General features: G+C 41.5%; 1 protein-coding gene across 1 annotated transcript in view; it reads left to right on the top strand.

The window, feature by feature from the left end:
* pcdh11 (protocadherin 11) overlaps positions 1-13,432 on the top strand; it is a 124,901-nt gene extending 111,469 nt beyond the window's left edge. The window contains exon 7 of the mRNA XM_080466032.1: positions 12,527-13,432. Coding sequence (XP_080322158.1) covers positions 12,527-12,990 — 464 coding nt within the window. The 3' untranslated portion in view covers positions 12,991-13,432. The remainder of the gene's footprint in view (positions 1-12,526) is intronic.
* Positions 13,433-13,791: the final 359 nt, after the last annotated feature.

The raw sequence follows: 13,791 nt of genomic DNA, 5'->3' as shown, positions 1-13,791 counted from the left end.
TCTTTGAATGGCATATTGATCCACGTGCTTTTACGGGACAATGATGAGGAAGCCTGCCGTGCTTAATCACTTATTTTAATAATCATTTTAATTAGGGCCTAAATCAATCACATGCGACCTTTGGTAACATTTGATGAGCAACTTGTTTCTTGAAAGATAAACAATGACGCTTTCAAAACCTAGTGACAGGGACTTTAAGGCTATAGTTTGGAACAATATGTATCAAAACAAGACTTATACTCTGCTCTGATAACAACAATAATAATAATTAGAAATACCCGCTGGCTTATTCCCTCTCCTGATTTTGGTGTGTACCCTGTACGGTTTATTGCAGACGAGAACCACTGTTGAGTGGGTGGTGGGAATGTTTGGGAGGGGTGGGGGTGGTGGGGGATTGAATGTCATCAATCAGCATTAACCATCAGCTCTGAACTATTGACTGATGATTCACTACGGCAGAATCTCCTCAGACTCTGAAATGAAAGGCAGCGGCGGCAGCAGCAGTAACGTGAGGCAGACACACTCACTTGATTGGCACCTCATTGAGTCTGGCAGGGGAGCCTTTGATTGCGCTTGCTGTCAATATCACATAATTGTTTTTTTTGTTTTGTTTTTTTTACATACATGGTGCCCCCTCTTACTTTTTCCAGCAGGCTCTCCAATCACTTTGTAGAGCTACTTTGTGAAATCTGTCTTTCAAGAAGGTGTTTTTTTTTAAGATTTATTAAGAATTCAACGCACCTGCAATTACTATTATTTAAATATACTGCTTTGTTAAAGGTATAACCCAAACTCAAAGTGCATATTTCCCCTCACCTAATGTTAACATTCACATATGAAGATTCACAGCCCACCAGACAGCATGATTAGCAACATATGGTTATAAATCTGTCCCTTCCAGGGTGTGCTGGAGACGTCAGTTATGCCTTGAAGCTTTAATTGGGCCCTTCTCAATTACCACATTAAGTGCCCTACCAGAATACATATACTGACCACAGTTGCCTCTCATCGTGTATTCACCAATGCCAGGCTCAAATTGAGTTTAAATCTTAAATGGCACCCATAACTGCCAGAGGAACTATTCAGGGCCGACAGAGCAAACCCTGTTTTCCACCCCAAGGTCAGGCGACAAGATGAGATTTAATTGAAATTGAAACCGTCTACCTGATAGGTTGAAATAATTAGCAATGAAAGAGGAAGAGTCGGGAAGGAGGAAAAATATAAAGGACATCAACTCAAGATAAAAGTGACAAGTCATCAATTTTAGTGCATTGGATGTCACTGTGATTGACTGGACTCGACAACGGACGTCACGCGTGAGACTCAAACAAGCAGCACCAAAAATATAAAGGATACGGTAGCTTTGCCAAAGGTTGAGAGAAAGGGGTGAGGCTTTTATTTTTCTAACAAACGCGTGTATTTGCTTGACTCTGATGGACTTTTACTCGGCGTGTCTCTTCAAAAGTCAAGAGGTCAGCGGATGTTCAAGGAAACCGATGCTACCATATCTGCCAGACGCTTTATTCTGAATACACGGCTGTGAAAATCATCTATTCCATACTGGTCGCTCTCTCCTCCCACCCGTAAAACAAACTCGACCACCCTTCAACCCTGAAAGACTTCAAAAGTCACTTCTGCTGCGCCCAACATTTCCGCACCAGTTAATAAAGAGGAAATGAATTGTATCAGTGTTGCTGTCTTTGCTCGTGGTGAATAGGAAATTATCATAGAGATGGGTATTGGTGCCTTTACACACTGCATTACATAGAGCTACAGCCAGTCTCTATTTTAAGCTACTGTGTGTGTGAGTGAAACAAAGTGCAGGGTGAAATTGGCTGTAGTGATGTCATCATAGCAGCAGCGATGGTGGCAGCAATTTTCTACCACAATTCTACAAAACCCAGACATTTTAGTGACGTGGTTTTAGTGACAAGTTGTTGTGTTTTTTTTATTTGTCCCTTCAGTCTTTTCTATTGTAAATTTCCTGCCTCTCCATGCCACTGCTCAGCTCTGCTAAGACATGTCAACAGCAGAACGGATACTAAACGCCAGGCAGAAGAAATGTGACACCACCGCCGCCTGTTCATGAGGGTGGGTGTGTGGGTGTGTGTGTGTGTTGTGCTAGAAGAGGACGCAACAACTGACACAAAGAGGTTGGCACCATGGGATAAAATATGTGTACAGATGTCCTCGGGGCATGACAGGCACACAAAAATCAAAGATGCTGGGTGTTTATGTCTGATAGTTAGCGCTCGGGGCTAAAGAGTATAAAAGACATTGAGGTCATTGGGTTGCTGGCGGTCTCTGTGGTGCAAAGTTGTTGCGTGGCTATTTTCACTGTCTCCAGCTCTTTGGACAGCTGTAACCACCGGAGCTTTCTTCTCATCACCGCAGACAGAATATAATCAGTGAGCCCACTTTCTGCTTTTGGCCTTTTATTTCATTATAAAACTTTTGTTTTGTTTTTTTCCCCCCTTGATACGATTCTTCCAAAGCCAAAGTGAAAAGGTAAGGCTGCCATATAAATGGAAGCGGCGTTAAAAACTGAGACCAACAGGTTTACTTTCTCTGAAGAAAACAATATTACATTAAAAACAATAAATAATAAGAATTGAAAAAATTATGTTATGACACTGAATTGGCCATTATGATTATCATTAATTGGCAAATGTGTGGAAATTTGAAGTGTCACAGTTGAATATGAAGTATAAAGTTAGAACGGTTTATATTTTGATCAAATGTAATGGTGGTTTAATTTTAAAATGAGATCACCACACACATTTACAGAGTGCAGCAGCTCATTTATGTCAGCAGCACTGTGTGATACCGGTAATACTGTATGCGATGCCAATTAATTGTGTTTACGTGAGCGAAGGAGTTCTATTTTATTTTTTCATGTGGAGCCTTATGGTTATTTGGTCTGACAGGGAAACTGTAATGAATGGTTTGGTTTGCTTAGAGTGCGGATGCAAACAGCAGTAAAATGAGGCGTCTTCTATCTCGGAGTAATGAAGTCACAACTGCAACAGTTATTTTAAGTATCAAAGTATTTTAAGTATCAAAAATGTTTTTCTCCCTGAGCAGTTGTTTCTTTCCTCACAGATTTTGAAGTATGCCCCAGTTTTTATTGCATTATTTATGGACTTAACTTCACACGTATCCCCCCCCCCCCCATGCCTATGTTTCAGTAACAGCCATTTTGCACACACTAACTCGCTCCCTCCCATCGTGTGTCTGAATCCGTCACTCTCTCCGTTATGAATGTTAGTTGACAATGTCTGCACTCCACACACCCCAAATAAAGTGCATCGTGACAGAAACATTAACACGAGCCACTGAGTACCTCTGTGATTTTAGCGGGAGCGTATCTGTCAGCCGGGGCCTAGAGGAGTAAAACGCATACATCTGAACTTTCAACGGCTGGTGGAGGATTGTGACAGGCAACTTCAAAACAGTAAAAGTAAAGCTGTGATTTATTGAATGTGCCGCTTGTGTCTTCTTTCATGTTTGCCAGAGATACATTATATGACTTTTCTTCTGCTTTCAAGAACATGGCGACGCGGATGAATTAAACATGTTAAGCAGGAACAGGTCTTTCTCTGAAAGCCTTACCCTTTTCACGATAACCCCTTTTTAGACATTCAGTGGACTTATCACAGCATATAAATAGGACAGAATTCATTATTCAGGGGAGGTTTCAGTGAAAAATTAATAGTTGTCCCCGGAGGAGGGTCTGTGGTGCTTTGGAAAAGGAAAACCTTTAAAGTGTACATGCTCAGGGGGGATCTGGAGAGAGTCTGCCCCTCATATTAAAACCTTTACCATGCTACGCTACACATTGATATTGCAAATGTAAGTTTGCTCATCACTAATGAGTGTGACTAATACCGTATACAGTCTGCATTCATGCCTAAGCTGTCTGCTAAAATATTTTGAAGAGGGTGAAGGAGAAGAAAAGCCAAAAGGGATTGCATGAGTGTCTGCCTCTGACACCGACACCGTACACAGATTACACACTTTCAGGATTGCCAAGCAGGACAGAACTCCGGGACCCGGGCTGTTGACATCTGAAGAGAGCCTTTTTATTTATGGAAACACTGAATGATTTAACACAGAAATCTCACTGTACAATAAACTAACATCCCAGGAAAAAAAAATATATCTACAAAAAACACAAAAACTGTACATCAGGTCCCCTTTCAGCACTGTCACATAAGAGATTACAATTTTCGCCATGCCCAGATTACTCATGCTCTGGATCCATGCTGCCGCCAGTGCTGAGTGGTTTTCAGCCTGCCAGTTATCAGTTGAAAGATGGGCTTCACGATGCCTTTGTATCCACTTTCTATCTGCCTGGCCGTGGAGGCAATAACAGTAATGTATGGCTAAGGGAAAACAGAGCTAATCATCAATGACTGCAAGATATATAGGATATACAGTGGCACCTTGTTTATTACCCTCCTCTCCTCCTGCTGTATCCGCCGGCTATACAGACAGGCCGCCGGCTCCGAGAGCTTCTTCAATGTTAATTTGATTCATTCTTGTTTTCCATAATAATTGGGGGCAATGGGTCAGTGTGATGAATTCGCTTGTTACATGACACAGGATGTTACGTGTTGGTAGCTGCTGTACACTGTGTCTCTATAGTCTCCATCATATGAACCAAGGGGATCGTTCTTATTGCTCATTGTCTGCAAATATCCAGTTGTTACCGTCTCTCGGTGCAACAGGTTTTTATTCTCTGAAGACCTGCTTATGCCAGAAATAAGCTTCTAATTTGATTTCAAAAAGAGGGCTAAGACCGTTATGAGTGACATTTACATATTTACATCAAAGTCATTTCCTAAAAATCATCATTGTTTAGATAGTATCCCTGCTGGAACAATCCAATCTCTTTGCAAATATCAGACTGCCACGTCAGGTCCCACCTAATCAGCCAATTCTCCTTTTGTTTGTTAATCCCTCTAAAATATTTTCACTTCCTCTCACTCATTATTCTCATTTCCCAGACCTCACAATATCTGCACTATATGGAAATTTCCAGGCATTCATCGATGTGCAATGAATTTTAAGGTGGATTATTTATTTTTTTGGCCTTATAAATATACATTTATGTATTGCTTCCTTGTCTGTAACAACACAGCTGCACAGTATAGTTGCGGTCTTACAAAGCACCTGCAAAAAAACTGATTTACAAAAGAAAAAAAAAAAAAAAAAAGAACAAATGGATAACCTTGTGTGAGATTTAATGCGGAGAGCATCAGTGTATGTATGAGTGAGTCTATGTGTGTGTGTGTGTACACCTACACAAGCAGTTCTTGTGTTTCCACCCCCCACAGCAGCTCTGTGCCTCCTCCTCCATGTGTCATTGTGGTGATGAGCGCTGATTGCAGATTGTTATGGTGTTTGCACCTCTCATCTATCTGGCCCACGCTGGGTATTTGGCCAGGCCTGATTGTGTTGATGGTGACACCGGCATCTTGTCCTCGGGTGGGGAGGCCCAATAGCGGTCCAGACATAATGAAGGAGATGTAATCAACCAATGTCACACACAAAAAGTCAAGTGTAAGAAAACTGTTTCTGTGTTCTGCCTCCCAACTGTGCTCTCTGCTGATGGAAATCACACAATTGTGGTGGTTGATGTCGAGGTTTGCCCTTTTTTTTTTTTTTTTTATTTGTAAACATTTCATGCTTGGCCACAATGGAAATTTAGATGTTTTCTTCTCTTTGTCTCCCTGACAACAAAGGTGACTTGGAAATAAATAAATTTACATTAAATTAAGCCTGTACATTCGGTGTGTGTGTGTTGGATTATCTCGGGGGAGAAATTGGTGCTTCAGCCTACAACATACTTTTAATCAATGGCAACAAAAAGAAAGAAGCAAGTGTTTGGCACTTGGTTGTTCAAGAGATCCTTTCTCTCTTTGTGCACTTTGTCCTCTCGCTGTGCTTTGTTATTTGTTTTGGTGTTCTAATCTCTGCCAAGTCAATAATATTCTTTGTTGTCTGAAATTGTGTGTCGGGAACAAAAAGGGCCTCCTCCTTTTGTTGAAAGTACCTGTCTGTGACTTTTCACTCTCTCTCAGACTCCCAGATAAAGTAATCATTAGATGTTGTTTTCTGCCTGCAATTACTTTCTGTTACAATGGGTCAAACACTAGGAAAGCAAAAGGGGTCGAGAGAAGACAAGGCTAGATGGATTACAGGCGAGAAACTGTATAGGTCCCACAAGTGCTGATAAATACGTATGTGGCTCAGAGACTCACCGTTGTCAGCGGCGTCTCAGTAAATGCATCAAAAGTAATTAGTCTAGAGTATATATAGACAACCTCGCTGGCTTCTTATCTGCGTCACATTGTCTCTTTTTAAAAAAGGCCATTCATTACATCGGGCACAATTTGTTTCAGAAGTAAAAAGGGTGAGCAAAGGCTGTGGCGTTTCTTATATCTTACTTTGTATCGCCGCTACAAAGAATTGCTCGAAATTTATGTTTCAGGGGAGAAATCCACCCTTCTATTGTCGAAGGCGCTCATTAACATCCATTGGCGGGCAGTTTTTAAGCCTTATAATCACTGATGAGAATGGCCAGTGGGTAAAGGCAAGTTGTATAGAGGCAGCCTGGCTTTTATCACACATTCGATGAGAAAATTGTTTTTAAATACAGTTCTAAAGAGGCCAGGACAAAATGTTTACCTCAGCACATTTCATAGATCTTAATGCACGTCATCCTCCTACATGACACCGCTGACCTCTGTGTCACACCTGATCTGCCTTCCAAAGCTCATGCCAAGTTTTTATGGCTACAATAGAATATTTACTTCATCCTCCATGCCCTTGGCAGCAGTGACAATGACAGCTCTTATTGCCTTCACCGGGGATTATACTGCACCTCTTCCAGAGAAAAGTAAAGAAAGCAAATAGCATTTGAGACTGACGTGCACTGAAAATTTCATTTTCAGTGCGATTGTCATATATGCAGGCTTTATCGCCCAGGGCCACAGACCTCTCAGAGCATGCATATCCTTATTTCATTACCAAAGTCATTTAAGTGCAGAACTTACAGGTATGCAATGTTTTCCCCTTCAGAAAACTCTTTCTGGAATACAACGGGAGTCCATGTTTGAGTGCACATCATCAATATCATGAATCACTCACAAGTGTGCATCATATTTATGGGCCTCCGGAAAACAGGGAGGGCGGTGAGATGCAACCAGCATGTAAGTGAGATGCCGTGTATTTGTAATTCTGTGTAAGTGAGACAACCGTTTCCCCTTCAAATGATGATTGCCAGAGCCGCGATGAAAGCAACGGCGTCTCTCTCTTCAGAGCAACACCAAGGCGTCTTAATAGCGCTATTATTATTAATGACCATCCATTTGCTTATCCAGATTTTACGTTTGGAGTGGGCATAAGGCCAAGTGAAGTGATAAAGTCTGGGTAATTACAAACCCAATTATTTCAAGTAAAATTCTATTTGTTTGAAAGATTCTTTCATATTCTTGTATTTTTATCTATTGGTTTCCCTCCAGAGAAAGGACGTGTGCTTGTGTACCCTCTGGTTTTTTCCCCCCTCTCTCTCTTTTTCATCCCTATCAAACCAGAAAGCATAATATGATAATAGCACCAATGCAATTTTTTTCACATTTCATAGCAGCATCACTTGTACTACTTCATAACATCCTGAAACTCTTGATGAAAAAGAAAAAAGGAAAAAAAAAAAAAACAAGGGCAACTTTTTCTGAGCCTCTTTTATTAACTGGCACAATTAAACCTGATCTCAAATTAACCGACATGGAGAGGCAGTGCACCCGGTAATGCTGCTTTTGATAGCTGATTTTTGTTCCATAAGCCCTTAAATTCTCCAATATCTATGACTGCATTTGGCTTTATCACGGCATTGATTGAGTAAAAAAAAAACCATTGGAGGTAAAATTATAACTACTTTGCATCTTGTAACAACCCACAGGGACAATAAACAGAAAAGAAGAATAGAAATATGATTATTTAGATGTACTCATGACCATGCAGGTTTTAATGAGAGTAGTGTGCAAGATGTTATTTTTCATTTGACAATACATGAGTTAGATGCACGGAGGTTTCAGGCAAAAAAAAAAAAAAAAAAAGACTGTACCAATTAACACAGTAGGATGAGTCAGGGGCCTAGTCCACCTTCCTGATGGCTGCTCAACGAATTTAATGTCCTAGATGCATGCAATTATCCTTTTAATTAGCAATAATGAGTTTGTGCATGCTGAAATAATGAGTTGAATTGTGGTATGTGTGCAGACCTTAATGTGAAGCTCATCAAGATGTAACAACCTCTGTCAGTAAATATCATCAACTGTCATGTTAAATATCTCATACCATTGTACTGAAAAGCCCCAGTCAGCTGGCTAATATGCATCCTGGACCTGAGTGTGCACGAGTGCTTTTGTCTCATCTGTCAACACTCGTAGTTGAGATGAGGAGATTTCACGCGCACGCGAACACACACACACACACACACAACACACTAAATGCACAAAATGCCAAATATTTAATTAGCAAAATAGTTGCTTTGAAAACTTCTGAAAATTGAGGATATAGCATGTCGAGGTATGACGGTGTCACAGTGCTCCCAAAATGTTACCAATTGTCATTGTACTGTGTAAATCAACCATTCAACTCAGAGTTCAGTAGCTTGGGCTTAAAACCGTTTCCATTATTTACAAATTATAAGCTGTTTTAAGATCAAAACAGGATTATACCAGGTCATAAACACAACAAATGTAACCAGCATAGGGGTTATCCTGTAGTTATCACAGTAGGGAAAACATTGATGTGCCATGCATGCGGGTTAAGTGCTTCAATTATCCAAACATTTCATGTCCGTGATGGTTACGTGTTAAAGCTGTACTGCGAATGGCATTATTATCACTCTGTCACCTGCAACCCTGCCGACTGAAAAATGCATTTGAACAAGTGGGTGGAAGATCAACTGTATGCTGTAGAGCGGCCAGTCAACTTGTATTTTTATGGGAGGAACATGAGTGTCTATAAAAACACTCACTGACTACTTCACGGGCTTACCCCTGAACAATTCTATGGTAAAAAAAAAAAAAAAAAAAAAAGGTAAATGAATTTCACTTGTATAGCGCTTTTCAACTACTTGAGCAGTTCCAAAGTGCTTTACACCGTTAGTTACATTCACCCATTCACACACACGTTCACACTCTAATGGAGCCAGTCACCACTCAAGGCGCCGAATCAATCGGGAGCAATTTGGGTGCGGTGTCTTGCTCAAGGACACTTCGGCATTTGGACAGCCAGAGACGGGAATCGACCCTGCAACCTTCCTATTAGGAGACGACCGCTCCTATGTGATATAGTACAGCAGTTTGGTCATATACTCTACATTTTCGAAAGTAATGATATTTACTTTTAATTGAGATCTTTTTTGTTGTGATATTGAACTGGACTGTATTTTATCACAAGATGTTTCTAAAAACGTGGCCACACCACACTACACTCTATTTGTCCATTTCACCTTGTACTAGCCTTCTGTTTTACTGAGAGCACACAAAAAAAACCAACATACTTGTTACATATGTTTAATGTTCATAGAGGGCGTAAGGTTTGACCACATAAACGAGAAGGTCAGCTCGAGGTGGATGCAGTGGTGTTCGATCTGCGGCTGGCCATTGGATGTGTTGATGTTGCAAAACAAGACCGCCGTAGGCTTCCGCTGGTATTGACCTTGCTTATGACCATACGATCAACGAGGAGCCAAGAAACGGTAGCAGCGAGTACAAGTATGGAGAAGTACAGAAGTGTGTTGCAATTAAAAAAATATATATATATATATAAAAATCCCATATTTTTTTTCAGTTCAGGTTAAAACCTCTGGGAAATAGCCTCGTCATTAAGTAATACTGGCTAATCAGAAACCCTATACTCCGATGTGCTGATATTTCTCCATCCGACCGACCAGCAGGGCAGCAAAGCTCCATGGATATAAGCTGACTGTGTGGCGACACAAGAGCTATTCAGGCAAATGCTCAAAAGCAAACATGAGAAAGTTCTTCATACATATCTTGTAAAGCCGAAAAACAGATTCTGTGTGCGTAAATGCAATCTGCCTTTGAAGATATAACACGACCTTACAATAGAATAAAAGACTGCAAACAGACAGTTTTCAACTCGAGTTGAAGATCATTTAACTTGTGCACAAGTTTTGAATTGTGGCTGAACTCAAGATGTTCAGTTGATTCTCTGCAGTGACTCAGGTATTAAGATTTATTTTTTCTTTTTCAATCATCATCACTGCGCAGTGACAATGAATCATCTCCAAATGAGAACAGTGGGTCTGATCTCCGTCATGCCGTCTATTACACCCCATTGTTTGCCATTATCCCCACTTGTCTGCCATTCAAATTTCCTTGAAAGGAACGTGGAGAGGAGCGTTCACAGCATCGGGGGATCTGTGGCGTCAGTGATGTGTGATTTCTACCGAAAGCTCCGTGGGGTACAGTTGTTTCCCCTGAATACAAAAGACAGCGGCATCACAAGCAGGCTGCGGCATACCTCTAGCTGACGAAAGCTTCGAGAGCTGTCAGCGACATCACTCACGCCGCGCTCCCTCCCTCCCAAGCCCGACGCCTATCCGAACTATCCCGCTGGAATAGAAAATAGTACAGGCCCATGTCTTTCGGAGAGGCTGGTTGGGATATATTTCATATGAAATTTGTCGGCATTGAAGGCTGTTGACACAGAGCTTCTATGAATTGAAGCTGTGCAGAGGCACAGGGCCACAGATCCTCTTTCATTCGTAATGTGAGCCGCGTTAAAGACAGCGTCACCTTTGGCTGTTGTGGATCAATTAAATCTGAGGAGGACAAAGAAACACAAGCAACATTTGTTTGTGTGTCTGGGTGCATGCTTGGGTAATAGGACATTTATGCTAATTACATTACCTCAATAAACACATCAGCATCCTGAAACAGTCCCACCGACGACGGAAAACACTTGGAGAAAGATTGAGTCGGGGCACGGCCAAGACTTGGCTCGGCCCTATTGTGCTAGCTCAGAGAATGAGAAAGCGGCATCCATTTTTGCCTTAATGAAGTTAGTGACCCTCTGAAAGGTGACACATTTACCGCCCAGGGGATTTATACACTCCGGCTCCACAGCTCAGTTCAATATGGAGAGGACAGATTTGACTCCACGTGGGCACTCCAAATATATCCTCACAATTTATACCCGGCGATTCATTTTCAGACATTGCTCTCATCATTAAAGTTGATGCCGTGGTATTCAATCCTTGGTACTACAGAAATACAAAAATAGAGTGTTCACTGGACCGTTGGGGAACAATCTAGATAGTTTTGGGAAGCTGAATAGCCCACACTAAGATGGTGTAATCAGAAGATTTATTTTCATTTTATGGAAAGCAACAAAAAAAAAATGAACAAGATTGTGGAGATTTTAGCAGATGGCTATCGAAAGGGCAATGTAGTGGCTGAACTGTGTGTGAAAGAAATACTTGCTCCCGTGTACTAGGGTCTTAGACTGCTTAATTATTTATAGCATTCTTACTTATGCAAATATGCTAAATAATTTCTACATGACAGCTTGATGCTGAGGCCTAGAGGAGTGATGTGATGTTTGAATGAGGACCCTCCTTTGCTTTGCATGGCTTCGGAAACATAACACTGCAGGCGCAGGGTTGCTTTGGTGCACGCTGTTTCACATTCTAATTATCCAACATGACAGGCTATATCGCAAAGGCTCAATGCCGAGGCCTCATCTCAGACTCATTCCACATGTGTTGTCAGTACAGGGATAATGAGATAAGATAGTTTGAGTGCCTAACCTTGCCCGCTCGCCTCTTCATTCAGCTTTTAGATTTTTTTTCTCTCTGTCCTATGCATGCAAAGTAAATGCTGCTGCAATGTGCGTTGATGCTACATGAATATGTTAATGATGCTGGCAAGATCCTGGGACAATGGCAGTAGGGTCCCCCCCCAGTGCTTTGTATTTAAGTTTTCCTCCTTCACGAGACTTATTTAGGATTCCTGAAGATCAAAGGGTTTAAGGTGTGCCACCTTGACAGTGACTAAAATAAACACTACTTTGTTAAGATGTTCATTAAATATTTAAGACCGTAATGTCAATCTAAGGCACAAACAGCAAGACATATTTTTTCAAACTCTAATTAAGCTACTGGGAATTCATTGCATATTGTAGGTAAACAGACAGAGTCATGGGAATACCAATGGAAATTAAATGCTCTGCTGCTGTTTTTCTCATTAGAAGATGAAATGAAACATTTATCACCGACTTTCATTTTGCTAAAAGGCTGACATTTTGTGGGTCAACAACTGATAAGATGACAACTTTCTTCTGTTTGGATTATGATTCATGAGTTCAATGTGTGCTTTTAAATCACCTTGTTGTAAAATCATTGCATTTCAACAACACCTTTTTGCATGTTCTGACCTGTTGTGCTAAATCTGTTTCTTTCCCTCTTTCTCCCTCCCTTTCACAGCCATCGAGGTGAATCTGCAGAAAGCTTTGGCTGAGGCCTCCGAGACCTGTACCCAGGAGTGTCTAATACTGGGCCACTCCGATAGCTGCTGGATGCCCCCGGCCCTGGCCCAGTTCCAGGGTCCTGGCAGCAACAGCCCCACCTCCACCCCCGTCACCGCCGCCCTCAGTCCTACCCTCGCCTCTTTTGGCTTCCAGCAAAGCTGTGCTCGGGGAGTAAAAGCTAACATGGTCAGCATGGGGGTTATGGATGGCCGTCATACCCTGGGCAGGTCTGTGCCCAAAAAAGACGAGCTGGACAAAGGGATCAACCGTCCGCAGTTCTACAACACTCTGGATAGACACTGCAGTAGTAAGAAGGAGGACCCCGTCAAGGTCATCCCGCTGGCAAGCTTCTCCTCTCCCGGGCAGCAAACACCCACTGGTGGGGGCAGCGGCTCTTTCTTACACGAGCACCAGTTGTAAGGGCAAAAGACAGATCTTCATTGGCCTGATGTACATGTGACACCATCTAAAGATGGTTTATGACTTTATGATCAGTGTGTATGCGTCCGTGTGGAAGTATGCATAATTTGAATTTCCTCGACCAGCTCAAGCCTAGTTTTACTAATGAAGACGTGTGGAAAAGGATCAAACCGAGGGGATGTTACTCAGACAAAATCATCAGCAGTGTGTCTGACAGCTTAAGCATTTGGAAGGAAACGCAAGTCTTAACATAGCAGCGACCCATGTGTAATATACAAAAGGTAGTTCTATACCAAAGTAGAATATTCACAGAAAAAAAGAAAAAAAAAAAAATAGGTGACTTTGCTTTCATTTTGATGTTCAGTGCTCAGAATGGACCTTTAAGCCGTTTGGGTTCAAGCTTTGTGGATCTGTGTCCCTGAATGACCATTTCCTTGCGCAGAAAAGGAAAAAAAATAAAATAAAAAATGCAAATGCGGTACTTTGTGTCGAGTGAGCTAAATTTTGCTAAATGTTAATTATGAGCTCTGGGTGGATGCTGTTTCTGTTTAAGTTCTTGTGAAGTATTGCTCTGTATAACACGTGGCACAAACTCCTTTGGTGGTAGAAGATGTTTCTTTTGTCTTGCCTGAACTTGTTTCAGAAGTCTATTTTGGTCAGGGGACTGCGGAAGGATAAAAAAAAAAAAAATAATAAAAAATCTACAAAACAACTAGGCCAACGGTAGACGGCACCGCATCCTAATCTTTTGCATTCTACATTTTCACCATGGAGAAGGGCACAGAAAAAAACAAAACAAAA

The sequence above is a fragment of the Lipophrys pholis genome, assembly GCF_963383615.2.
Source record: "Lipophrys pholis genome assembly, chromosome: 6".
Lineage (NCBI taxonomy): Eukaryota > Metazoa > Chordata > Actinopteri > Blenniiformes > Blenniidae > Lipophrys > Lipophrys pholis.
The sequence above is the reverse complement of the archived record's forward strand: the minus strand, read 5'-3'. Positions and strand labels throughout refer to the sequence as shown.